This window comes from Aythya fuligula, chromosome 9 (assembly GCF_009819795.1).
Source record: "Aythya fuligula isolate bAytFul2 chromosome 9, bAytFul2.pri, whole genome shotgun sequence".
In the NCBI taxonomy this organism is placed as follows: Eukaryota; Metazoa; Chordata; class Aves; order Anseriformes; family Anatidae; genus Aythya; species Aythya fuligula.
In genome coordinates, this window is record NC_045567.1 from 11,285,419 (window position 1) to 11,312,768 (window position 27,350).

The 27,350-nt window shown below is 55.1% G+C and overlaps 2 protein-coding genes across 2 annotated transcripts in view; both read left to right on the forward strand.

Annotated features, from left to right (window-relative positions):
- AMOTL2 (angiomotin like 2) lies at positions 1–6,940 on the forward strand. Its single transcript, XM_032193332.1, has 10 exons — positions 1–39; positions 611–1,362; positions 2,693–2,924; positions 3,762–3,906; positions 4,134–4,226; positions 4,988–5,283; positions 5,382–5,674; positions 5,850–6,022; positions 6,191–6,340; positions 6,520–6,940. Exons 2-10 carry the CDS (start codon positions 677–679, stop codon positions 6,576–6,578), a joined length of 2,127 nt encoding a protein of 708 aa, XP_032049223.1. The 5' UTR covers positions 1–39; positions 611–676; the 3' UTR covers positions 6,579–6,940.
- A 12,360-nt stretch (positions 6,941–19,300) lies between these two features.
- Positions 19,301–27,350, forward strand: part of RYK (receptor like tyrosine kinase) — a 58,438-nt gene continuing 50,388 nt past the window's right edge. The window contains exons 1-2 of the mRNA XM_032193250.1: positions 19,301–19,387; positions 22,908–23,010. Of these exons, the coding sequence (XP_032049141.1) occupies positions 19,301–19,387; positions 22,908–23,010 (190 nt within the window). The remainder of the gene's footprint in view (positions 19,388–22,907; positions 23,011–27,350) is intronic.

The window sequence follows — 27,350 nt, forward strand, 5'->3', positions numbered from 1 at the left end:
AGGGCAGCAGCACGGCCTCGGCTCTCTCGCCATGCCCCGGTAAGTGCCGCCCGGCCCCGGGATCCCGCGGGCAGGGGGCTTCTCTTTGCCCCCCCGGGACGGGACGCAGCCCCCGCAGGCAGCCCCCTCAGCTCGGGGCTGTGCAGAGCCGGCCTCCTCCCGCTGCCCGGCGGCGGCAGCGGCTCCTCGACGGTCCCCGAGCTCTCTTCCGACGTCCCCAACCTCCCTGCCTGTCCCCGAGCTCCCCTCTGATGTCCCCAAGCTCCCCTCCGACGTCCCCTCGCTCCCCTCCGATGTCCCCTCACTCCCCTCCGACATCCCCTTTCTCCCCTCCACCATCCTCTCACTCCCCTCCAACGTCCCCTCACTCCCTACTGACATCCCCAAGCTCCCCTCCGGTGTCCCCTTGCTCCCCTCCACCATCCTTTCATTCCCTTTCGATGTCCCTTCGCTCCCCTCCACTGTCCCCTCATTCCCTTCCAACATCCCCTCGCTCCCCCCTGACATCCTCTCGCTCCCCACCGATGTCCCCAAGCTGCCCCATGAGGTCCCCTCGCTCCCCCCCGGGTCCCCTCGCTCCCCACCGACGTCCCCCCGTCTCCCCACGCAGGTGCCCGCCTCGCCGCTAGGTCCCGACGTGAGCTCCTCGGAGGGAAGCGCGGCATCGCCGGCGGAGATGAGGACGGCGGAGGACTCGAGCGGGACGGTCCTGCACCGCCTGATCCAGGAGCAGCTGCGCTATGGGAACCTGACGGAGAACCGCACGCTGCTGGCCATCCAGCAGCAAGCCCTGCGCGGCGGCAGCGGCGGCAGCCCCCGCTCGTCCCTGGAAAGCCTGACCCAGGAGGAAAGCCAGATGGTGCAGCAGTCCACCAGGCAGGAGCCCCAGGGCCAGGAGCATCACGCTGACCACCTCTACTCGGAAAACAGCGGCTACCGCCTCTGCCAGCCCCAGCACAAGGGCGAGGAGCTGCCGAGCTACGAGGAGGCCAAGGCGCACTCCCAGTACTACGCGGTGCAGCGGGGTGGGCAGCAGCCCGGGGGGGCCGAGAGCGGCGCCCGGCGCCCCGACGACTCACTGAAGGACCTGAAGCACGGCCACGTGCGGTCGCTGAGCGAGCGGCTGATGCAGATGTCGCTGGAGAGAAATGGGGCCAAAGCGCACAGCCCCATGAGCTCATCCCACAGCTACCCCCAGCTCTCCCGGCACTACACCCTGCGAGGGCAGCGCCCCGAGGGGCCGGAGCCGCGGGGGCCCCCCCCGGAGTATCCCTACATCATCCCCAGCCAGGATGCGGCAGGAGCTTACCTGCCCCGACCCTGCTCCCGGGACGGTCCCGGCTTCCAGCACCCCGAAGTCAGGTAACCCGCAGAGCCTGTGTGGGTGCCACGCTGTTTTTGGGGTGTGGGGGTGCCATGGCTTCGCAGGGCGGCCGGGCAGCACCGTTTGCCCCAGTTTTCCCTGGCGTAGCCAGACCGCAGTTCGTTTTTTTCCAAGCGGCAATGAAAACCCTGCTGTTCTGGGAGGGATTTGGGGTTAATTCAGGAGCTGGAACCAGATCAGGAAATGGCTAAATTCGGAACAGGCACGGGCCAGTGTGGAAGGAAAATGTGCTCCCTGGGGTGGAAAATGCCACCCGGCAATCCCCAGCCAGAGATGCCCGCGGGCCCTGCCACTGGGCTCCCCTCCATGCCACAGGGGAGCTGCTGGGGAGTCTGCCTCTGGCGTGGATAAGTTTTGAGCACTTCTTCCTCCAGCAAAGCCCAGCTCCACTTCGAGACCCGTGGGTGCAGAGGTTCAGGCGTCGCCTGGCATTTGGGGAGGGCTGGAAGCATCGTTTTGAAAAGGGGGCGAAGAGGGGAACTGCAATAGGCAGGGGGACGCACGCTGCTCCACGCCTTGCTGACCTGCCCGGGCTGAGAGCGATAGCATCTCTGGCAGGAAGCGCTCTCCTTCCAGGGAACAAAGAGGGGAAGGGGAGCCGTGAGGAAGATGCGTTTGTTCTTCCTCACTCCTATATCACCCCGCAGGAATGCGGGCTCCAGCGGGGCGGTCACACGGCTCGGGGTGGCCGAGGCGGCTGTGGGATGTCGAGGAACTCCGAGCGCTGTAATGAGGAGGTATTAATAGTTTGGTGGTGAGCCTTTGAGCCAGGAGCCGTGCCAGGAGCCCTTGCTTTGCCCGGAAAGTAATGAGGAAAAAGGGTAGAGCTGCAGGCTTTCAAGGCGCATCCATTGCTGAGGATTTTCCTAGCTGCATCATCCCCAGTCACAGGGTGGGACTGGAGCCCCTCCTGGCACAGCGGCCAGCTCCTGAGGTTCTCAGGTGTCCCAGGTGCTTAAATCCTGGCTGTGGAGGTGCTCAAGCTCCAGTCAGCGCTGTGAGATGGGATTTACTTTGCATTTGAGAGTGCTTGAGAGAGAACACAAACCCTTCCTGGCCTTGGAAGGCAGGCTGGGTGCTCTCAGAGCCTCCCTCATCCTTTTGGGAGACCTGGGGGCACCCAGCACCTGTTTCATCCCTCTGGCGAGCCCAAGCAGCACCCGCAGGTGCTTCGGGAGCTTCTTTTTTCCCCAAGGGTCACCTAGAGGAGTCAAAACACGGGGGCTGCAAGAAATCCACGGGGTGCCAGAGCTGCTTGGTGCACTTTCTCCCTGCCAAGCCCCTCAGCATCCCGCTCCTTCCTCCCAGCAGGCTGATGCCATCGCCCGTCCCCGCGGCCTTCCTGCCCGTGCCAAGCGCGCTGGGCTCGCTCGGCCCCGCCGGCGTGGAGGCCCTGATGAGCGCCCAGGCGGCCTCGGCCGGCAGCCGGCTGGCCCAGGCGGACGCGGTCCTGCGGGAGAACGAGAGGCTGCTGCGGGAGAACGAGAAGCTGCGGCGGGAGCTGGAGAGCTGCGCGGAGAAAGCCGGTCGCATCCAGAAGGTGAGCCGGCCGCCGCGCCGGGGTTGGCGTCTCGGGGCGGGATGCGGGGTCCCAGCCCTGCCATTTCTTTGGGAATTGAGCAGCGAGCGTGGATGCTCGTGGAGCCACCTCTGCTTTGAGCCAGGGCTTTGCCCACCGAAGTGCATCCCTCTGGGAGGTGGGGACGTGGCTCCGTGACCTCCCACCCCTGTTGGGCTGCGAGCTGGTCCCCCCTCCCCGCGTGGCTTGGTGTGCACAGCGAGGCTTTGTCCCCTCTTTTGGGGCAGAGCTCGTGCATTTGCTTCCTTGCCGCCTGGGGCAAACAGCTGCTGGGGAAATTCACCCCCCTTTTGTGTTTTAATCTCTGCCCCCTCCTTCTGGTGGCTGCGCCCTGCAAACAGCTGTGCTTCAGTGGCAGGGCAGCTCCTCGTCCTTGCTGAGGGGGGGCAGAGAGCCCATTCTGTGCCTCCGGTAGCACTCGGGCTGCCACAGAAAGCCCTTTGTGCGGCTGTGCACAAGGACAGGGCTGTTCCCCGCCGGACAGATGGACACTTGGAGGCACAGGGAGAGGCTGGGCCAGCGCAGGGGGACTGCGGCGCAGCCAAATCCACGCTAGGGCCAGTGAGAAAATTCCCTCTGTGCCCACAAAGCTAAAAGCAGGGGGAAAAAAAAAAACAGCTTTTCCCCCCAAACACATACTGTGGTGGGGGTTCCTCGCTGCCACTCCCATGGGTTTGCTGAGTCCCGTTGGCAGCTTAGGGCAGGTCAAGAAGCCCGGGCGATGTTTCGCCAACATCTGCCTTTCTTTTCCTCATTCCACAAATATCTCACCCCCGCCCGTCACTTCCTCCTCCCCAGCTGGAAACGGAGATCCAGCGCATCTCGGAGGATTACGAAAACCTCATGAAGGCGTCCTGCAAGCGGGAAGCACTGGAGAAAGCCATGAGGACCAAGAGAGACGGCGAGATGCGGCGGCTCCAGGACTTCAACCGAGACCTGAAAGGTGAGGGTGGCTGCGACCCACAGGAGCATCGGGGTGGTCCACTTGTGTCCCCCGCTTCCACGGCGGCTCTGGTTGGCCAGACCCCTCCACACCCCCATCATGGCTTTTCCCTGACATGTTTCTTTTTAGAAGTTTCATTACTCTGGGTGTTTTCACCGAGGGCTCCTGCTTCATCCGATCAAAACAATTATTTTAAATCTGAATTTGTCTTTGCATTTTTGTGCCAGAACGGTTGGAATCGGCCAACAAGCAGCTGGCCAGCAAGACCCAGGAGAACCAGGAGAGCAACCAGGGCACGGTGGCGAAGCTTCTGGCACAGAGTAAGTCCCTGGGGGCTCGTCTTCACCTGGCTCCCCTGCGGCAGGGACTCGGTGCAGAAGCCTTTAAGCTGGGGGAGGAGGCGGCGGGGGCCGGGTGGGAGCTTTTTGCCCTTCCCCGGGGAGGGCTGTGCTGCTCCGGGCGCTGGACTCGAGCCATTAATCCCGGCCGGCCGGCGGGGTGACCTGCATTCTCCACATTCCTGCTGCTGAGCCGGCTCTTCCAGCACAAAGTCCGCACTCCCTCCCCGCGCCCGCCTGGCCCTTCCTTTGCTCCTCTCTCGTGAGCAAGCTGGGATTTTTTTTTTTTGGGGGAGGGAATACAGCAAAATCCATCTCTACGTTTCTGCTGTGTGTTATTTCAGCAGAGAGATGGTGTTGGTGTTACAAGGGAGGAATTGCGTCCTCTTCCCTGTAGTGGCTAGCTACAAGCCAGGACTGTTTTTTTTTTGTTTTTTTTTTTTTTTGTTTTTTTTTTTTCTGTCACAATTCAAATTTTGGGCTGCAATATGCCAAAAGGCGGTTTTCTGATGCAGCTAGTGTCCGTGTTTGTGGCCGTGTCCGTCAGGACATGTCCATGCTCTGATGTCTGTGCTGCTGGGATGTCAACCATCACCGACACACCATGTGTGCTGGGCAAGGGCTGCTCACACCATGCAGCTGGGTCAAGAATCACAGGCACAGCCTCTTTTTTAGGGGCCTCCGTACGGTCTTTCCTCCCTCACCTTTGTGTCTCTGGGGCTGAGCTCTGTGTTTTTCCGCAGGCTATGAGCACCAGCAGGAGAAGGAGAAGCTGGAGCGGGAAGCCTCCCTGCTGCGCAGTGCCAACGAGGACCAGCGCCGGCGGGCAGAGCTGCTGGAGCAGGCGCTGGGCAGCGCCCAGGCGCGGGCAGCCAAGGCGGAGGCCGAGCTGCGGAAGAAGCGGGCATACGTGGAGAAGGTGGAGCGGCTGCAGGCAGCCCTGGGCCAGCTCCAGGCCGCCTGCGAGAAGCGGGAGCAGCTCGAGCTGCGCCTCCGCACCCGCCTGGAGCAGGAGCTGAAGATGCTGCGAGCTCAGCAGGTGGGGGCATCCTGGGGACCGTGTGGCAGGAGGCGCTGGCGACCTCCATCCCGGCATCTCCTCACCTTCTCCGTGGGTCTTTTTTTTGTCTGCTTCAGAGGCAAGTGGGCGCCGCAGGCGGGGGGACGCCCGAGCTGAGTGCCCACAGGCTGTCCGAGCAGCTGAGGGAGAAGGAGGAGAAGATCCTGGCCCTGGAGGCTGACATGACCAAGTGGGAGCAGAAGTACCTGGAGGAGTGCACCATGCGGCAGTTCGCCATGGACGCCGCCGCCACCGCCGCCGCCCAGCGGGACACCACCCTCATCAGCCACTCGCCGCGACACTCGCCCAACAGCAGCTTCAACGAGGACCTCCTGCTGGCCAACCACAAGCACCAGGAGATGGAGAACAGGTAGTCCCACCTCAGCAGGCCTGCTTTCCAACGAGCTGCTCGTTGGGCGGTGCGGTCACAGAGCATCCCTGGTGGGCCGGGTGGCCCCAGTGAGGCTTCATCTAAGGCTTCGGCTCCATCACGCTGGCCGATGGTCCTCCTTCTCTTCTCAACTTCTGCCTCTTCACCTCTCCAGGTTAAAAGCCCTTCATGCCCAAATCCTGGAGAAGGACGCTGTCATCAAAGTCCTGCAGCAGCGCTCGCGGAGGGATCCTAGCAAAGCCCTCCAGGGCTCCCTGCGACCGGCCAAGTCTGTGCCATCTGTCTTTGTCGCCTCCGCCGCAGAGGGCACCTCCCGGGGCAGTGCAGGTAAACGAGGACATCCCAGCCCTCCTCACCTCTGCTTCCCAGCAAGGAGCAGCCTAAAATTTCCCTTTGCGATTTTGGAAGCGGCTCTCCGTAGCTGGGAGGTTTGGGGGCCTGTTGGGTGGGATTTCTCCCGTGCTGACAAATCCCTAATGACGTCTCCTCTGGCAGGCAAAACCACTGCAGATGAAGTGCCAGCGGCGCCCACCGCTGTCCCTCCACCCTCTCACGCCAAGTGTGGCAGCAAGGATGGCAGCACACAGACAGACGGGGCGGCGCAGAGCTGGGGCGAGGGCGCAGAGTGCCCGGCCGGCTCGCAGGGTGAGTCCCATGGTCCCCAGGGACGCTCCGAGGGATGCGGGAGGTGCAGGGAGCAGGGCTGGGTTTGGCTGTCGGCTTTGAGCTGAGACTAAATCCACTAAAACTGAAGCAGCCTGGCTCCAGGAAGAAAATCCTGCTTGCTTCTCCAGGCCTCACGTTCTCCCCTCATTTCTCTGCAGAGACCTCGGCTGCCCCCAGGGCCCCAGACCTGTCTGACATGGTGGAGATCTTGATTTAAGGCTCTTCTGGCCTCCCTGCCTCGACTTCCCCAGTGCAGCCGGGGAGAGCTGCCGTCACCGTGGTGGAGCTGTCCAAAGAGGAGAGGCGACAGTGCAGTCCTCCACGTCCAGGCTTGGCCCCTGTCCCCACCATGTGCCCTGCGCGTGTCCCTGGGGACGCTGGAGCGCCTGGCCCCGGTGGCAGCTGCCTGATGGCCCAGGAGATGTGACCCCCTGTAAATATGCCCCTGTTTTGTAGGACGGGAGCAAATGTATTTATCATTTCAGCCTCCTCCCCCACTTCCCCTGGGGTTTCTTCCCATCCCTCCCTTGTTGACTCCTTCCCATCTCCATCCCCATCTCAGGAGCTGCTGGGAGAGCTCTGGGCACATCCCCCCTTTTTTTTTTTCCACAAAGGGGGGGAATGTAGTGTTGGTTAAGCAAAAAGCAAAAAAAAACAAAAACAAAACAAAACAAAAACAATAATAGAAGGAATGGAAGGTGGAGGAGAAACCTGCTGGAGATGAAATGCTCGGAGTGGAGCAAGCGTGCACCGTGTCCAGGTGGGACGTGCCGCCCTGTGGCCCCCTCCTCTACTGGCAGCTGGCTTCTGCCCGTAGCCAATGTTGACTGCTCGGTCCTCAGAACTCAGACACTTCCCAGCCTTGCCCTTTGTGCATATATATATATTTTTCTTTCTTCTTCAAACGTGTGCATTTGCTGGACAACTGCATTTTTTATTTTCTCTCCCAGACACGTAAAAAATGCGTTTGGTTCTCATGCATTGTTTACAAAGTGGAAAACAAAGCAAAATATGAAAGAAGAAAAAAAAAAACCCACAACTTAATATATTTTATATTAATATTGGTATTTCTTTTTAAGTATTTCGTGCTGTGAACTTTTTTTTTTCCTGCCAAAGACGACGAGTTCTTGTTTGTGCGTTTTAAGTTATCTGAAGTATTTAAACGTAAACCTGGCTGTTTCGTTATGCCGCCCTATACCGAGATTGCTGTAGCATTCCACTTGGTATAACAATATTTTAATAAAAAAATAAATAAAAACCCACACATCTCGACCCTCCCAGTGTTCTTTTCGTATGCGATGCCGTGCTCACTCAGGGAAGTGGAGGTTGGGGTGGAGGACACAGCCGTGTGATGCCCCACAACCATCCTCTTCCTCCTGGTGACTTCCTCACTGCCAAGTCTTCAAGCCCTTCCTGGTCCCCAAGCTCTTCTAGGGCTTCAGCAGCCACCTCTCAGCCCTTCCCGTGCTGCCTGGCTCCCCACGCTTTTCATCTAGAAGGCCAGAAATTCTGGTGGTCAAGATGGGGCTGCCTTAGGACTTGCACAGCCACAAAATGATGCTCCCTGGCTTGATGCTCTTAGCCGCAGTCACTTGAACTTAGTTTCTAGCAGCTGTCACACTGATGGACCACCCTGGAAGGTGGCTTCTGAGCGCAGTGGGTACCAGTGGGACGGCGATGCTGAACAGGAGCTCCGAGCCACCCTTCCTATCCGCTGTGTTCCTCCTGTGAGCACGTCTCCATCCCGCTGTGACGTGCAGCCGCTGCACGGCCTCTCTCCCTGCTGTGCTCAGCACGGCGGCTTTGGAGATGCCGCGCTGGGGAGCTTTGGCTCCTCGAGCCCAAGGCTGTGGGGGAGCATGGCTGAAAATTTAGGAGCCTCCATCCCTTTAGGGGCGGGTTGGAGAGGCCCAGAGGGATGGGAAGCCCTGAGCTGGGTTGTACCTGCCCTGCCTCCCCCTGCTCCTGCTCCCCAGGGGCTGCAGCGGCCGCTGGGGAAGGGCTGCAGCATTCCTGGCATACCGCAGCGCTCACGCCCGCTGCTTTATTTACCCGAATCCGGATGCAGGTCGGCCTTGCAGCAGGTCTGGCTGCTTGCAGGCGGCTTTTCAAGAGCTGCAAAAGAAAAAAAAAGGAAGGGGAAGGAAAGCCCCAAAGCCCACCGATAAAGGAGGCAGGATGGGGCAGGAGGTCCCCCGCTGCTGCAGCCAGCAGGGCCGGGGCTGCTTTGTTTTGGTAGGGTTGCTTTCCAGCTGCAGGAACAGCCTTGATGCAGCTCAGGCAGCAGGGCTGTGGGTTAGGAGGAGCTGAGAACCCACCACAATCCAGCCTGAGGGCCCATGCTGCTGCAGCAGCCTCCACCGTTGAGAAATGCCTCCCAAATTTTGCAGAGAGGGGAGGAGGCGGCAGGCAGGTTGGCTCCGACAACTCCGATTCCCTTCCCTGGAGGCAGTGCCAGGGTAGGAGCTGGGCTCTGTCCCCAGCATTGCCCCTGTGCCTCGCCCCTTGCGTCCCTGGCTCCCCGTGTCCCCGAGGAGGGGTGGCTGCAGATGGCTACCAAGATGGAAAAGGGCCAGCACAGGCTCTGCTCCCAGTGCCACCACCATCACCCCGGTGGCTTCGAGTCAGTCACCGCGTGCCGGGGCAGCAGCTCCCTGCTGGGTGAAGGGGAGGTGGCTCGGGTAGGGATGTTCCCATCCCTCCTGTGGTATGGCGAGGCTGTGGGCTCTGCATGGGTCAGGGCACAGCTGAGGGGTTCAGTGGTGTCCCCCAATTTTCCTTGCAGCCCTGTGGCTACCAGGAGAGCCTCATCCCCCCCACGCTGCTCCCCAGCAGCATCTCTGAAGCCCCGTCTCCTGCTTTCCCTCTTTCCTCCAGGCTCCCTTGGAGGTTGGAGCTTGGTCCTTGGAGCATCCTCGGAGCTTGGCCTCCTTCTCCAGAAGCTCCCTCCTCCTCCTCCTCCCCCTGCTCTCTGTTTCCAAAAGCCAAATGCTACAGCTGGAAGGGGGAAGCGGCGCTCACCGTGATCTCCCCGTGAGGGAAAGCACCTCTTTACAAAGCTGAGAAATCCCCGGCTTCCCACCAGGATTAGGAATTTCGCCCGTCTTCCAGCTAGTCCCCATTTTTCTGGGGGAAGATTTGGAGGAGGCCGGGCAGGGGCGAGCTGCCAGGCGCTGCAGCTTCTCAGCAAACCAGTCGGGCAGAGCGCGCCATCGGCTCCATCTCAAGTCCCGGCTTGCTCCGGGGGCCGGCAGGAATGAAGCTCTCCCCGCCGCGCCAGCTCTGCCCTGCTCCCGTTCCTCCCGACCCTGGGGCTTCTCCTTCCTCCCCAGCCCCTGGCCTTTCTCCTCCTCCTCCTGTCCTGCTGTGAGGGACGGCGGCCGATGGCTTTTTGGGGCCGAGCAGAAGCGGCCGGAGTGAGCCGGGCGAATTCTTCATTCCTCGTCCCCGCGCCGCGCTGCCTGCCTGCCATCTTTGCATGCAAACAGTAAACAGGCTGTGATTATCCGGGATGCTTTGAATAACTGTGGCTATTTTTTCTCTTCCCAGTATTCTAAAAAGGCAAAAAATTCCCTGTGGTTTCTGAGTCAACTTTTTTTTTTTTTTTTTTCTCTCCCCCCTCGCTCTCCCTTCTCTTTCCTTCCCACCACCTCTGTGACCTTGACAAGCCCAGCCGGTGGGCGAGCTCGGTGCCCGGTTTTGTGTCCGCATGGGGATGCTGCGGGGAGCCCCGGGGGGAACAGAGGGACCCAGGGGTGCCCCCAACCTCAGCCACTGCTTGAAAGCTGAGCTGGGCACAGCGACGTGTCCCCCTTGGCCATCAGAAAGGCTGGAGCCGAAGGACAAGGGGCGAGGAGGCAGCCTGGGGAGGTGGCTTCTCCTAGGGGGGATTCCACTGTCAGAGCTCCTCGGTCTCCTTCAGAGATCTTCCTGAGCAGGTCTGCGGGAGACCTGAGTGGATTTCGAACAGGTTTGAAGCCAGAAGCTCCCGCACAATAATTTCAAGCTCCTGCTTCATTATGAGGGGCTGTGAAATCAGCCTGGGTTCGGGCATCCCTCCCCTGCGCAGCGCTCACACTTGGAGCAAGGGAAGGGAAAAATGTGAGAAAATGTGAGAAATGATTTTAGGGAAATGTGTGTTCCTTTAGCTAAACGCCATGCCCGCTGCCCCCAGCAGTGCTGGAGTTGTCTCCAGCCCAAAACACCTCTTTATTTCCTCATTTATTTCGATAAATAGGCAGGGGCTGCTTTCTGAAGCTTCTCATTTTCCAACGTGACATTGAAAATATGGAAATGGAAAATTTCCAGTTCGACTACAGCTGGAGCAGGGCTTTGTGTTCGCTTGCTGGATTTTGCTGGAGCAGGACAGGCTGAGAGCTTTGTGGGGCTGCGAGCAGGAGGAATGTGTGACCCTGTCCGGAAACTTCAGAGAAATGGGGACATTCGTGTTTTTCTGCCCGGATGCTACTTCCAGGCTAGAAAACAACCAAAAGCAGCCCAAAAGATGTGGTGGTACCAGGCTGGCAGGCTGTAAGAGATGCAGAACGTGCTGGCATCTGCGTGGGGTGTCTGGAGATGCTTTGCAGAGCGGTGGCATTGTAGGGGCAGAGCAGCCCCAATGCCAGCGCTGCCTGGACAAACGGCCTCGTCGGGATGGACGGATGACATCTGCCCGTGGGTAGCACGGCTGTGACCCAGCCAGGAGCAGTGGTAATTTCTTTCCCTGGCTTCTCAGCTAGGCTCAGCATATTTTGGTTGCACCCCACCTCCTGTCCCACCATACACAAGCACGAAAAATGCTGCTGGGCTCCCCACAAACGTGCACAAACAGCGGGGGCTTTGCTTTGGGGAGCGCTTTGTCCCTGCACAGCGTCACCTTGTCCCTATGCAGCGGCACTTCCCTTTCCACTTTAGAGCTAAAACTCTCCAAAACCACAAATGTGTAAGAATTTTTGTTTGTCGATCAAAGAGAAAGTATGCATTTTTCACTGTTCTCATGCTTAGGAAAATTACAGAAATGTTTTGCATGAAATGTAGGGAAAGTAATTGGCTTCGGGCAGAATGACGGGAGGGGAATTTTTAACTACTGACGCCTGAAATTGAATGTATGAGGTCTCCTGGAACTTTGTCACAGTGGGGGATTGCTTCCCTCGACTTTCTGACTCTGAAAAAGCTGAAGCCTGCTTCACTGCAAGCTGATGCTTTGGAGCTGTGCTCCTCTCCCCTCACCTCCAGCCAAGGAGCGAAGGCTGGGATCTCCCCATGCCATCCCATGCCATGCCATGCCATGCCATGCCATGCCATGCCATCCTTCCTTCTGTGAGCTCCTTGTGCCGAGGTGCCGTGCTTTCCCTCCATGCTCCAGCTGGGTTTTGGCACACTTGTGTTTCTGAGCCAAGAGCTGGGACAGGCGAGCACCAGCTGGACATGAGCTCGGAGCTTGGTGTGGGTTGGAAGGGCCTTTGAGATCAACACGCTTTGCTTTTCTGTGCTCGGAGGAGCTCTGTTGGCTCTTCTTGCACCAAAACCCAGAGAGCAGGTGGTGAACAGGCAGGTAAGGAGAGAAGGACTTGTCTTGTGAGCAGCTGCAGGGCAGGGGAGTCGCGGTTATCTGCCGGCTGTTGTGCAGCGAAGGGCAGGGAGTGGGAGCCTCGCAGGATCCCGCAGGGCATGGGATGCTGGCGGTGTGGGGCGACAGAAAGGAGCAGCAGCACCTTGAGAGAAAAACCAACTTGCAGGGACAAAAACACCAACAGCGAGCAGCAAAACGCAGATTTTGGCCTCGGCGGAAAATGACACGCACTGGAAAATATTCCCACCCACATTTTTACAGCCTTAAAGCACGATGCTTTATTTTTTATTTATTTATTTTATTTTATTTTTTTGCCTTTCTGCATCGGCTCCAGCATGAAGTAATACCACGCCTGGCCTCGTGATCCCATGGTACATGCAAGCAAATTTGCAAGCGCTGCTGTGCCTGCAGAGGGAAGGGGGCCAGGCCGGTGGGTGCCCTGTGCTGCCGCAGGGCGCTCACCCTGTTTTTGGGAAGCTTTGGGGAGCCCCCTCCGCCGCGATCGTGATCGCCTGCCCTGCAACACCTGGCACGTCTTGAAGCCATCAAAAGTTTCGGAGTGTGTTGCCATGGCAGCACATTATTTTTTCCAGCTGTTATTAAAAAAAAAAAGAAGAAGTGGAATAATGATAATAATAATAATAAAACGGAACCAAGAGAGGAAATTCTAAGAAAATGAAATAAGCCGGAAAGCTGGAGGATCTCTTCCCTCCCCAGCAAATATTGGTGGGAGACAGGGCAGGATCCGGCCCCACGGCACATGCCGGGGCTCTTCCTGAGCTGCTCCATCCCCAAATAGCACCGCCACCGAGGCGTTATCCCGGGGCGGCTATTTCGGGTCGGGAAACATGTGTCTGTGTTGTCACCATGCATTACACAGCTCGACGGCGGGTTGGGAAGAGCCACCCCAAACGGGGTGGCTTTTTTTGATGCTGCATATCACCTTGTCCATCTATTCCTGACCCGTCTTTTCCCAGGGATTGGGAATAACCCTCCCGCATTCTTCAAATACAGGAGAGTCATTCAAGCCGTGGCTCAGAGGTGAGAATTGTGCAAATCCTTCCCCAACTCCCCAACTTTCTCGGCTTCCCTGCAATCTCGGGGCGTCACCGTCCTTGCAGAGCGGTGGAATGAGCAGCATTTCCCTGGCGTCGTAACGCTGATGCAATGGGCTGGTGAATCAGTGGGGCTCGTTCTGCCTCAGCCACGCCGCACCATTGCTGTAGCTACGTTTTGCTATTTTAAGCCGCTCAGCCCAGGCAAAGTGAATGGCGAGTAACTCCGCCGGGTCTGATTTCAAACCTGCTGCGCTAACCCCAAGCTATTCTGGTTCACGAGACCCTGCTCCAAACACACGGGACGCCAGGCGGTAACCCAAGCGTCGTGCAACACTATAAAGGGTATAAATAGCACCCACGGCCCTTCTGGCTGTGCTGGAGGGGCAGGGGGAACCACAATGCCTGCGTTTGCCATCGGATGGCTACCGAGGGCCGAGGTCCCGGCGTCCCCCTCGTCCGGGTGAACGAACGCTGGGGCCGAGCTGGGAGCGAACGCCGTGTCCACATTCTTCAGCCCGAGCCGGGAACGTCAGCTCCTGTCCCGACGCCAAGGGCTGCATTCCTCCCCGATGCTGCTCCCAAAAATACCGGCCCGGGACGGTGCTGCTGGGTCGAGGAAGGGGCTCGGGGTGGCTGCTGGTGGCACGTGGCAGGGCCGGGCAGGGGATGGTGGGCATGTGGCCCCGGGTGTTTACCAAGCAGCGGTGTTGGCCACAGGGAGAGGCAGGAATTCGCTCCCTGCCGGACCCCAAGGGCAGGCGGGCGGACCCGGGGAATTCGCTCCTCCAGCCGGTTGCCATGGCTGCATATTTCGGAGGAGCAAGCAAAGGGAAAAAAAAAAAAAAAAAGGAAAAAAGAAAACCAAAACGTTTTCTTGGGAGGGAAGAAAAATAGCAGGGGGAAAAAATGCAGAAGAGTAATGAGAAGGACTAGAGAGGCCAAGAAATGCATGAGGTCATCCTTAGAAACTGGTGTCGGAGGAGTTCTCTGTAGCTCGGGCTACTCTAATATTTATTGTGTGTTGTTCAAAACCTGGCTCCTGGCACCGGCCGTGGAGCCCTTCTGAAGCTCCACCACGCCGTGGGCCCTTCCGAAGCATCGTGAAGAGCTGGGGCTGGGCTCCAGGAGTGGCGGAGGGCGGCTGGCAGGGAGCCCAAGGGGGTGGCAGGAGGGCAGCACGGCTCGGCTGGCCACCTTGTCCTGGTGGGCACCCAGGTGGCTGTGAGCCAGCAGCGTGCCCGTGTCCCAGAACATGCCAAGGAGTTCAGCAAAGCCCCGAGAGCAGGCTGAGGGCATCCTGCCCCTCTGCTCGGCACTGGGGAGGACACAGCCGGGTGCCAGGGCCAAGCCTGGGCCCCCCAGCACAAGACAGACCCGGGCACGCCGGAGGGAGCCCAGGGAAGGTCACCGAGCTGCTGGAGGGCCTGGAGCCCCTCTGCTGCGAGGAGAGGCTGCGGGAGCTGGGGCTGGAGCAGGGGAGGGCCGGGGGAGCCCACCCGTGCCCATGGGTGCCTGCGGGGAGGTGCGGGCAGGACAGAGCCGGGCTCCTTGTGGTGGTGCCCAGGGACAGGGCAGGGGGCAGCGGGCACAGACCCAAGCAGAGGGGGTTCCCTCAGGGCATTAGGGACATGGAGGGGGCCCAGGCACGGGCACAGGCTGCCCACGGGGGGATCGGGGGCTCCTCCGCCCAGGGCCGGGGCTGCCCACGCGTGGCACGGCCGGGCCCGGCCTCACGCTCGCTCCCAGGCCGGGCGGGCACTGCCACCTAGCGGCCCCTGCCCGCTGGGGACCCGCCGGGCCTCGGGCTGGTTTTAGGTTTTTTTGTTAATTAAGGAATGTGTTTTATTCATTAAGGAACGTGTTTTTGCTGGCTGGTCTCATTCCGCGCCCGGCGACGGCCTTGCTGCCCAGGTGGGAAACAAAACGTGCGAGTGAAGGGTAGGAACTGATTCTAGGGTTGTGAGGCATTGGAACGGGCTGCCCAGGGAAGTGGTGGAGTCACCATCCCTGGAGGTCTTTAAAAGACGTTTAGATGTAGAGCTTAGGGATATGGTTTAGTGGGGACTGTTAGCGTTAGGTCAGAGGTTGGACTCGATGATCTTGAGGTCTCCTCCAACCTAGAAATTCTGTGATTCTAGGAAATCTGTTGCCCTCTCCAGGAGGGATTGTTAACATGTGATGCCAATATTATCAAAATAACTACAGTTTTGAAAGCAAGAGGCATAAGTGTAAGCTTTCCACAGAGCTTTCACCCCGTGAAATGCCTCCAAAAGGTCAGCCTCCACCTGCTGCCTCCACTACTGTGCTCCGCAGGGAAGCTGAAGGATGGAAAACACCGAGGTGGGACCTGTGGAAGAGACCCAAGGTCAGGCTTCTGCTTTCTGGGGAGATACCAAGGTATGACCTACAATGGGACAAATCCCCTTTGCAGGGAGAACGGCGGCATCTGGCAGAGAAACTCCCTGCACTTCCACCAGCCATCAGGTGACTCACGGCTGCCCAGAAGATGCCTGGCCTGGGATTTTGGGAGAGCTCTACATCGAGGAAGAAGTTTTAGCCCGCATAGAAATGAGCTGGTGAGAGTGTGTGAGGTCCCTGCAGGTCCCTGCAGGTCACTTCTCCTCCTACAGCTGCAGGCCGAGATGGGGCAGGACCAGGCCTAAGTAAGTGCCTGCTTACACCATCCTTCCTCGCTCTCTCTGGGGCCTTAAAAGGTTTGTCAGCACTGAGATCTGTGTGGGAATACTGGCTATATTATATTGCATGAAAAGTATTTTTAAATAGTGGGTTCTTAAATTATTTTGGTGAAGGGAGGCACTTTCGTTGAATTCCAGGGGTTGTGGCAAAAAATACGAATTCTCAGAACCAGGGTATTTTTATTTAGCATTTTCACTACCTCTCCAGAGGAAGGAAAAATGTATTTAAAACCCATTCCTATTATATTATATTAAACGTATATATTATTAAATGTATATATAATATATATAATATACACATATATAATCCTGTTATATTATAATACCATCCCTCAATACCATTATAATACCATTACAATATTGAGGGATGGTATTAAATATAATACAATGGTATTGAGGTGCTTGATGAAGTAATTGGGATGAAGGTGGCCAAGCTGGAGCAAGGTATCTACTTTCCTTCCCTGAAGCATGCCCCAGGCTCCCAGGGAAGGCAGCCCTGGTTTCAGCACTCCTTTTTGCCTCGATATCCACACACATGTGCAGCTCTCTGTACTGCAGCCAGCAGGGAGCAGCTACAGCATGGCTGAGCTCATCGCGGAGGAGCGCGTGGTGGGAAAGCTGTGCCCCCCACCCCAAGCTGCTCCAAGACATCCCGTGCCACACAGCAGACAGGGCTGGGAGAAACAGTCAGCCTTGAAAGCAAGAAAAGAGAGCAAATGTAAATTGCGTAGCAAATCCCCAGAGCCTGCTATAGTCATTTATGCTTCTCCAAAGCATTAAGCTACTAGTGAACCACTCAAATGCTGGGTATCCATGAATTCCTATGGTGTGAGCAGCTGGAGGATGAATGGTCCAGCAGGGACTCCAAAAACACCCAGAACAGTTGGACAAGAGGAGGCAAGGTTGTCTTTCTCCAGCCCTTTCCTGACCCTTACCTCATTTCCAAGACAAGGATCTATGAAAACACAGCAGTCAAAGAACAGAATCGTCAAAAGCACAAAGCATTTTAATGAGGCGAAACATCCTGCTAAGTCTTTCAGTTTATTGGTGTTGAGCATGTTCCAAGCCCTAAGAAAAGGACTCAGAAAAACTATTAAAATAGTTGGCTTACGGGACCTGCAATGTAAGCATGATTAAAATTGATCTGAGTCCATTTTGGCCTATGAGAGCTTATCATCTACAGGAATCAGTTTTTCAGAAGTAAAGTAACTGTCTCAAATAAGAGGTGTCCAGTTGAGCTCAGGGTGCAACAGCATTGCCCAGTGCTGGGAATAAAAGCAGATACAAAGTTTGGCCACGATATAGCAGTGACTGGATCCTGTGTCCAGCTGAGGAAATCGATACCAGTGCTCTCCTTCGTGCCCATGGGCAGGTCCTGGTCAGTCTGGACACCTTCTGTCCTGGTCCAAAGGCCACCAGAAGCTGTGGGAAGGATCCTGTTGCCGACAGTGAGTTTTTTAATATCATCTAGCATCTAACATTCTGGAATGTGTGGCTACTCCAGTAACCTAAGCACGGAGAGGAGCTTAAGAGTCATGCTCTCTCATGCATCTCACTTTGATGGATCCAGGAACTACACAACCTCTTCTGGACAGGGCTGGGAGCAGTGAAAGCGGGTGAGTCAGTCAATCCTTCTTGTTCTCATGCTCACTGACTTTTCTCCTAGTGCAAATGGGGCTTTTAACTTGCAGAAAGGAAGTTAAATAAATATTTTCCACTTCCTGGTAAATGCTCCAATTGTGCTTTTGTAAAAGAAGGGTGGGCTACGGTGACTCCTAGAGCTAATTGCCTCCATTCCTGTAGTGTGTGTGGGCTCTGAAAAACCCTGCTAAACCATAAAACAGCTCAAACTGCCAGAGCAGAGGGAAAAACTTATTTAAGTGATCTGTAAGATGTGACTGCATAAGTTTATAACTGCTGTTCAGTTGACTTCCCAAGGGAGAAGGGGAATGCACAGGGAGGAATGAGCTCTCTGAGGATCACTGCATGTGCAAGTAGGGTGCTGCATCTGGTGTCACGCACAGAGCTACAGTGCAAGGTCTATCTTTTCATCAGAGATAGAGGACAGCCCCTAAAGACATGTTTTGAAGGTTCATTATCACATATAAGCAATCAAAAGACCAAACAAGAGGCAGAAACCCAAGTGTCTATCCTGCAGACAGCTCTCTGGGTGCAGCACGGTTGAGCCGGTGTCAGGTCCCTGCCACCAAGTGATGCTCAGGACATTTGTGCCAAGGTGATTTTTACAGCAGGGGCAGGAGGAGCTACCTGGCCGGTCAGTGCATGTTATCCATGCTCCAGATCCCGTCTGCCATGCTCAGTCCATTAAGGATGTGGTATTGCTGAACTTTGGTTCTGGGAAGAGTAGCAGGGTAATAATAAAAGACCCGATCGCATGCACTTTCCCTCAGTTTTGTCATCAAAATGTTATCATTTGCCATATCCTGGCTTCTCCCAATACCAGCTCTCACCTGAGCATTAAGCACCACTTGGGTGTGTGCAGAACAAAATACAACAGCATGGCACTAGGGCCTTGCTGTGTGACCCACACTTGTAAAAGGGCCAGGAGTCCTGGTGTCTGTTGGCAAGGCACATGCTGTGGTTGACACACGAGCCAGCCCCCCACGAGTCTCCCAGGGAGGGAAGAGGTGAGATGGCCAGCCACCAAACACTAGCAATTTATTTCATATTTAGCAATATCACGGCGTGCAACGCTCCCCTTAAAAGGCAAACAAGGGAAAGGCATGTCTCTTACCAACCACAAGCTGAAATCGAATTCAGATGCTCTGTTTCCCTCCAGCCTCTGCTTGTTTAGTGCCATAGTAGCTCTTAGCTTGATGTTCCTAGGAAGTTTTTTTCCATTAAATGCTACATTTCTAGGAACTTGTATACTGCATTTCAGTCAACAGCCGTGTGAGCTACATTTCCCTCTCTGTACGTACATGTATTCCAGCCTGAATGGTCCGACCCTGCAGTGCCTGGCCAGCCTTATGGACCTGCATGCTCACAGCAAGAAATTTAAATAATAATATTAATAAAATAGAAATACGTTGTGAAGGGGAGCAGGCTGAATGTCTGGGGCTTTTTAGCTTTATGTTTAGTGCTGGGTCTCTGCTATTGCAGAAACAGGACGTCAGCCTTCCCAGCTTGTGCCCCCTGTTTACAGTTGATGAGACAGGGGAAAAAATAATAATAAATTGTGTGTGGAGGGAATGCCTTTATGTTTTTAGCTTTGAAATTTCATCTCTTTCTTACCTCAGATGACTGCTGATCTAGATGAACCCATCCGTCTGTCTGTATGATTTGATATCTGGACCATTCCCTCACCCTCAGTTCTCCTTCCTGGGCTGTGGGAAAAGGGATGGCAAATTTAGAGATATGGGAGAAAAAAGAGGTAAGCCCCCAGTCTGCTCCTGCCAGACAGGAGAGGAGAAGTGGAAACCCTGGGACACCTGGCTCCTTGAAAGACAGATGCTGGACTGAAGAAGCAAACCATCCGGGCTGGGACACACACATTTTCTGCTCCTTGGGCTGTGTGACCAACGCCCAGTTTGGTTGGACCCCATCCAAGCACTCACCTGGTACTCAGGAAGAAGAGAAACTGAAGACAAAAATGGAGGAGGAGGCAGAAGTGTCTGTTTCCGTGTGTCTAGTTCTCCACAAGGAGCATGATGTGGTCACTTACAGTCATGAAGAGGAGGTGGGGACAGCCACCTTTGTCACAGCACTGTGTGCCAGTGAGGCTGGACATGGGGCGATCCCAAAGCCCTGTCTCCTTTCTTCCAGCACCCCCGTAAATACACGCCTCCCACTAAGTCCTAATGTGTCGAACTCTGCTCATTGCCACCAACTGCCAGCTATTTGCTTTCTCAATTTTGTTTTGCATCCACAAATGAATACCAGCTCTTCCACGCCTCCTGGGACACCGTGGTGGTAAGCGCTGATACCATCCCGCTCAGAGCACAAGCCGTGATGCATCTCGACGCCTGGCCAAGCAAAACTCTGTAAAAGTGCTGTGAACTCACAGCTATTGCTAGCAGCTTTCCGTGCAGTCTGTGTGTATCTTCTTGCAATGTATAATCTTACCCAGAATGGTTTTGAAAGACTGAGAACTTGATCCTGCCAAAAATAGTCTGTGCAGCCAAAACAAATCAACAGAGGATCTTTAGCATTTGTGCTGGCCTGCGAGTTACATTTTTCACCTTTTTCAAATGATACGTTTCTTGACATCAATGAAACCTTCATTTGACTTGTAAACCCCCTAATTATTCTTTCAAGTGTGACAAACAGTATTTTAATTATAACGTTAGGGCTCAGTAAGCAATTAGTTTCACGGGCGTAGCAGAAAAGACACACTACCAGGGACTTTAGCCTTAAAAGCGCCTGTGTGCAGGCTGGCAGATGTATCCTAAGAATTTGTTTATTTGCATTTGGTTTATGTGGTTTTGGTGACCTTTCGTTCAAATCAGCCAGTGACTTACAGGAGGCGAGCTGCATACTCACTGAAAAGAAATGCGGTAAAATAATCTAGCCCGGGCCTTTCTGCTGAATATCACATTTCTGCTGAATATCACATCCCCGCGTCAAAGGCAGGGATGGCTGAGGCTAAGGGTAAAGGGACACGGTCCGTGGATGGGGTGGCTGCAGGGACATTGCCCCCACGTTCCTGGTGGAGAACAGCAGCCCAGGCGTGGGTTATCAGATATAAGGCCTGGCTGGCTGGGTGCATCCTGCATGGCTACAGGGAGAAAAGGGGCAGAGAAAGGCTTCAGTCCCTTACTGGGACGAGGTAATGTGATGCCCATGCCACGTGGTTTCAACGTAGGCTGGACCTGAGGCAGAACCTTTTGCCCTTTAAGGTCCTCAGAGGGTTGTTTGGAGGCCACATTTCCTACCTCATTTTGAGGCAGGACGGGGGCATGGTGAATGTGTAGGTCACCTACGGGCCTGGCACCATCAGAGGCTGTTTTATGTCCGGGGAGTGCCACGCAGACTGCCTGCTTGCCTCACCGGGAAAGGCCATCAACATTTTCATTGGGAGCGGGGTGTATTTCAGGATGCATGTCACTAAAACCCAGGCAAAGGTGGCTCTGCATGAGAAAATACCACAAGTACAAGACTAACACTGCACTGGTCATCTTCGAGCCATCGGGACATAACAGTGCTTTGCTCTCAGCAACCTGAACCATGAGGGTGTTATTGCTGCTGTCAACAGGTTATTTATTTTAAGGGAATAAACGAGGTTTGTTGTTGAAACAGGCTGATTTTGTATTATCTGAATTTCTCAAAAAGAGCCTGTGGAAGTTCCTGCTCATTTAGTGTGCTAGTTTGGTGGATGCTTTCGCGATGATTTTTCTAACTCAGTTTGGGAATCCTCAGCCAAAAGACAACGCTCAGTTTTGTGGATGGTCACTTCAGACCCACAAGTTGCCTGCCTACCCGTGGGTCCCTAAGTGAGGTCCTTTTGGAAATTCCTGGAGTCTGAGATATCGACTGTGTCTGAACCGCATACAAACACTGGGTGTAGTGGGGTTGTTTTGGGTTTAGAGGCTGAGGACATTGTCTGTGGGAAAGCTGTGGCATGGAGGGCTCTCTTTGCAGTCACCAGGCTGGTCCACATCCACCAAACTGAACTCTTGCATGTAGTTTTCAACTCAATTTTCACCTTTTCTTGTGCCTCGTACTGCTAAGTACACAGGTTTTATGTCTCAGGGGAAATGTGGGCATCCTGGGTTGTGGTGTGGCACCACGCTGTGACGGAAATAATGACTTCTGAAATTTGGCACAGAAGAGGAAAAGGTCGGGAATGGCTGTACAGGAGATTCAGGGTTTCATAGGATCATGTAATCGCCTAGGTTTGAAAGACCTATAAGATAATGTCATTGTTTGTCATGTAACATTTTTATTTGACACTACGTCCCTTCAAAGCAGCCTGGTGATCTCCACCGGCAACTGCCTGAAAGGAAGTTGCAGCGAGGAGTTGTCAGTCTCATTTCTCAGGTGGCAAGGGATGGGACACAGGTAAATGGCCTAAAGTTGGGCCAGGGGAGTTTTAGAATGGATGTGAGAAAGAATTTCTTCCCCTAAAAAGTGGCTGGGCATTGGAACAGCCTGGTCAAACACTGGACAGGCCTCCTAGCGAGGTGGCTGATGTCCCAAGCCTGTCAGTGTCTGGCGCTGGGGCTCAATGATCTCCGCAGGATCCTTCCAACCGAGCTGCTCTAAAATCACAGAATCACAGAATCATTAAGGTTGGAAGAGCCCTCCAAGATCATCTGGTCCAACCACCCCCCGACCACCACTGTCACCACTGAACCACGTCCCCAGGCACCACGTCCAACCTCTCCTTGAACACCCCCAAGGACGGTGACTCCACCACCTCCCTGGGCAACCCGTCCCAGTGCCTGACTGCTCTTTCTGAGCAGAAATGTCTCCTCATTTCAACCTGAACCTCCCCTGGCACCACTCGAGGCCATTCCCTGGTCCTATCACTGGATATCTGCGAGAAGAGGCCGACCCCCAGCTCCTTGAGGGGGCACCTCAAGCCGGGGGGGGGGTGGGCGGGCGGGAGAAGAAAGAGAGCGGCTGACTAAAACGCTGCACCTCAGCGGGCAAAGTTGAAAAACTACCTCAAAAAAAAAAAAAAAAAAAGTGAAAAAATAATAATTAAAAAAAAAAAAAAAGTGCTGAGGAGGAAACTTTCGAGGAGGGCGCCGCCGAGCGGGCACCTCGGCGGGGCGGGGCCGGGTGGGAGAGAGGAGGAGGAGGAGGAGGAGGAGGAGGAGGAGGAGAAGAAGAAGTAGGAGGAGGAGGAGGAGGAAAAGAAGGAGGAGGAAGAGGAGGAGGAGAGGAGAGGAGGAGGAGAGGAGGAGGCCGCGCGTGCGCGGGGCGGCGGCGGGCGGGCGGGCGCAGCCATGAGCGGCGGGGCGGGGGCTGGCGGCCGCGGCGTGTGAGGAGGGGTCGGCGGGGCGGGGGGGCCCCGTCCTCCTCCTTCCTCCTCCTCCTCCTCCTCCTCCTCCTGCTCCCTCCCCGCGGAGATGGTGCCGGGGCGCCGGGGCCCGGAGCACGGCGGCGGCGGGGGGCGGCGGGGCCGGCCCCTCTCTGCGGCGGCGGGGCCGTGCCGGTGGTGGTGGCGGTGGCGGCGGTGGGGCCCTCGCCGCCATCTCCTCCGCCTCCTGCCGCTGCTCCTGCTCCTGCTGCCCGCCGGCGCCGCCGGGCAGCTCGGCCTCGGTTTGGGCTCCGGGCCCCCGGCCTGGCCCCCCGCCGGCCCCGGGCCCAGCCTGAGCCTGTACCTGAGCGAGGAGGAGGTGCGGCGGCTGATCGGTGAGTGCGGCCCGGGCCGGGGCGGCGGGGGGCTGCGGGGCCTGGAGGGGACCTGGAGGGGAAAGGACGAGGGATCGGGGGGCTGTGGGGCTGGGCGGGGGGCTGTGAGGTTGGGGGTGTCGGATTTGGGGGGCTGGGGGAGGATGGAAGGGGCTGGGGGAATGTGGGGGTCAGGAGGGGATGGTGGCGGTGGGGCTGGTCGGGTGTGGGGAGCCACGGGAGAGCTGGGGGGCATGGGCAGGACCCCAGGATTGAGGCTGTGTGGGGATCGGGGGGCTAAAGGGGAGGGGAGGTGCCTGGGCTCTCGTGCTGTGGTGGCGGGGGGCTGCCTAGGCTGGAGCGAGTGGGGGTGATGTGCCCTGGGAGCGGGGTGACCCCGCCGGAGATGAGCCGAGGCCCGGGATTTAATTAGCGCGGTGAGTGACATCGGGAGGGCAGAGAGGAGACCTGGCGATAATTGGGTGCGTGTGTGAAAGGAATCTTAATTTCCAGGCAGGCTGACAATTGCTGCGCGAGGACTTGGAGGCAGTTTGTGAAGTCCCCCATCTGGCCCGCTGCAGAAGGCTTTTCGTAGTAGCTTTGTGCTTGGAGAGTCTCTGATTTAAACAAAGATTTGTTTTCTGTGGGCTTTGGCTTGCTTAGGGTTGATGGATGGAGTCTCAGAACAAGTATGTTGGTATCCCCAGAGGTTTGTTTTTCAGTAGGTGTCCTATGGCTCTGTAAGCTAAAAAACAAAATCTTCCAGCGGCTTATGACTTCCTTTGCATCAAATGGACAAAATAAAAATATCCCCAGTGAATTTGGGCTCTGTAAGCACGTAGCTGACTGCAGTCAGGGGACCCAGGGGGTGAATAACGCTGTAAACATTTTTTTCCCTTATGGCTTGCTCTGGCGATTAGCATTCTGCTGTCATCATTTTTACATCGCATGTGCTTGCTGCCAGATGCTCTGTTGCAGATAGAGGATAAAACAGTCAGGCTTGCTGTTTAGCTGAGTCTCTAAACAAGTAATTAATCTTGGAAATACTGAATGGTAAGGTTTGAGCTATCCAAAGTCTAGTGCCTGAAATGTGTCGTAGATGGACTTGCTCAGGCTTCAATTGGTCCACTACTGCAATTATTCATCATTAAGCATAACATGAGGAAGGAAGATATTTTTTTAAAGTTAAATTGCACCCCATAGTTTCCCTTATGGGCGTGCTAACATGGTTAATGTCACTTAGTGTTCAAGTTGTCTGTAGCTGTTTTACATCACTTAAAATATCTGCAATGAAATGATCTGTTCCGCAACCCCAAAGGCTTTGATAAACTGGAGTCTGCCATGGAAATAACAGGTTTCTAGTGCTCTGGAAGAAATATCAGTTTATAGATCCTGATGAACAGATTGCGTTTTTGGGGTATTCTGTCCTACGTACTAGCTGTCGCAGATAAGGTGTTGGGCATCTGGGCACAAATCTCGGGTACCTGCAGGTATTCCTCACGCAGAAGAAAGCCCAAAGGGGCACAGATGCTTTGGTTCCAGTTCTTCACACTTCTGAAGACAAAACAATCTGCTCCTTTAAAATGTTCAGGTCTGTAGTATCTGTAGTGTGTTTACATCAAATTTATTGATAAAAATGCTCCCATCGGCGTGTGTGAGCTGCCCAAGTGAGCAGAGGTTTTCCAGATCCTGCAGCTTCTTTGAGGAAGCCAGTGGTTCAGTGGACACTGGGACAAGTCACAGTAGATAGGAAAATGACATCGCTTGTGCAAGTAAACTGTGAGGTTCACTGAAACTGAAACTATAAACATAAAAGCTAGTTTCTTGTATCTTTTGTTTCTAAACAAACTCAGTCCCTTGCTACTGTCTTGCTGTGGTTGAAGGGAAAACTCTGAGGCTCTCTGAAGTGCTAAGAAACCCAAGTGTTAGACAGTTGCTACAGCCTGTGGTGTGTTTCCATGTTTCCCAATGTCGCTCCCGTGCTTGTTTAGATCACAAACTTGATTGGGAGCAAATGTAAGCACGCAAACATGTTGATTTGACCATAGGCTGTGATAGAGTGCATCCTCCCTGCAAAGCTGGAGCATCCTCAGCAGCTGGGGTAAGGTCTGCTGGTCCCACTGCTTGCCAGGTTGTACTGGCTTGGGGGAGCACTGCTCAGAAAGAGGAGTTCCGTGCCGTACTGAAACGCTCTTTGTGTTTTTAATTGAGATTGTGGCTCTTCTACGCAGAAGGTGAAGAAATATTGACTTAAGATTATTCGTGGCTGCTCTTTCTGTGAAGCAGAGGCAGCACAAATGGTATGGTTTACAGTGAGAACTGCCTGCTGCTTCCCTGGGCGTTTATGCCAGATTTCCACCGTTACTCCGTGTGATTCTGACCATGTGTCTGCCTCAAGATGAATCGTTTTGAAATCATCAGAACTTTACGTTTACAGACGAAAACTGGTGAAAACTGGCTCGTCTTGTTGTGTGAGATCGATTCGTATTTTGAAAAAGCTGCAGCATTCCCATGATCTGAAAGCAGGACTTGCTATATGGCAGGCAGATGCTCCCTCTGTCAGAAATATCTCTTTGCCGTTCCCGTGGAATTTGTTCTCAGACGTCCAAACTGTGAGCCTATGGGAAAGAAAAGCTGCGGTTTTCACATGTGCCGGGTGGCGATCCCGCCAGGCAGGGCTTGGCAGTGGGTGGGATGGAGGTAGGAAGAGATGGCAGAGGATCAGGGCACAGCCTGAGCGGTGGCAGCAGCAGCCAGAGGTGCGAGATGGGGGTGATGTGGGGTGATGCTTGCAGGGGAAAGCTGCCCACAGCACCACAACTCCTCTTAGGGACGTCTGCGAGCGCTGCCGGCGTGGTGCCTCGGAGCTTTTTGCAGTTGGTTTGTGTGGATGATGGCAGTTATCTCTTTTTCCAGTTAGTGTGAATCCGTGCATAAAACTAAACGTACTGTTAGTCTGGTGAAGCAGCTTCCTCCACGTGCACAATGGCGCCGTGTGGTTGTAGCACTTCGTTCTAGTGACTGGGCCATGGTGCTAAACACGCAGGGATGATGATAAATCAGTGCTGTATTTCAGGAGGTGCTCTGTGCTTTTAGTTAGTGACTTCCATTCAAATCCTCCCATGAAATCAGAGTGTGGTATTCGTCTGCTGCAGTGCTTCATCACTTCTTCTTTACAGGGTTTGTGATAAAGGCACACGTATCCCTGCTTTGCAGATAACAAACCAAGATTTAGAAAGTAACGTCAAAAATAGCCATTAATATAGGTAGCCAGTTCTAATTATTAAGGAATTGATCAGATCTTTTAAAAGTTCATAGCGTTATTTAGCATTTAATGCATTCAGGGTGCATCTCTCTCAGACTTGAGTTTCAGCTGTGAGTTCCTGGCTGTTCTTCCTGTCCCTGCAGTATTTTTTATTCGTGGGCCGCAAACCTGTCAGCTGTGACACTGGTCTTGTGGATAGTCTTCCCGATAACACCGCTCTGGTTCTGGTTAGAGACGGGTCCAGCCTGAATATTAACAAGACTGAAGTCCTGTGGGGAAAAAAATACCGCGTGGTCCTGTAATTAAAGCTATTGTAACGCATTTATATGAGGGGCTGTACTAAAGGGAGGGGGCTGATGTGATTGCAGGAGAATCTCTAAGTCAGAAGTCCTACAGCGTTTGCAGGGAGTTTGCAAAGTTACTCGCTTTGTCCTAGTTTCTTCTGGTTATTCATACTGAGTGTGGTGTGCTGTTGGTTTTGTTTGCTGTTGCTTAATTACAGAGTTAAATTAACATGCGACTTCTCTTACGTGTTCTAGAAATTCATTTGAAACCAGCATGCAGCTGCCTGAAAGGGGCTGTCTAGTTAAGTGAGGTGCAAAACTGATGCAAAATCTGTCACAGTGCCCCTTGCCCTGACCCTGGGCACCACCGCAAGGAGCCCGGCTCCGTCCCGCCCGCACCTCCCCGCAGGCACCCATGGGCACGGGTGGGCTCCCCCGGCCCTCCCCTGCTCCAGCCCCAGCTCCCGCAGCCTCTCCTTGCAGCAGAGGGGCTCCAGGCCCTCCAGCAGCTCGGTGGCCTTTTGCTGAACTGTCTCAGGTGGCTCCAGTTAACGGCGTGGAGCGGGTTTCTTAACGTTGCTCTTTGGGCAGCGAGCAAAAGGAACTCATCTGCAGCGCTTTGTGGTGTTTGCAGCGACTGGAGATCCTCTTGGAGAACTAACCCGGCAAGAAAGGGACCTGAAAATCTGTGTGCTGGGATGTTAAAATTATTGGGACGTCCAAGTACCCATTTCCTGTGATTCTTGAAATGGTTCAGAGCCTTGGTCAAAGCCTGCTCACACCTTGTACACGATACCCAGGACAGAAACCAC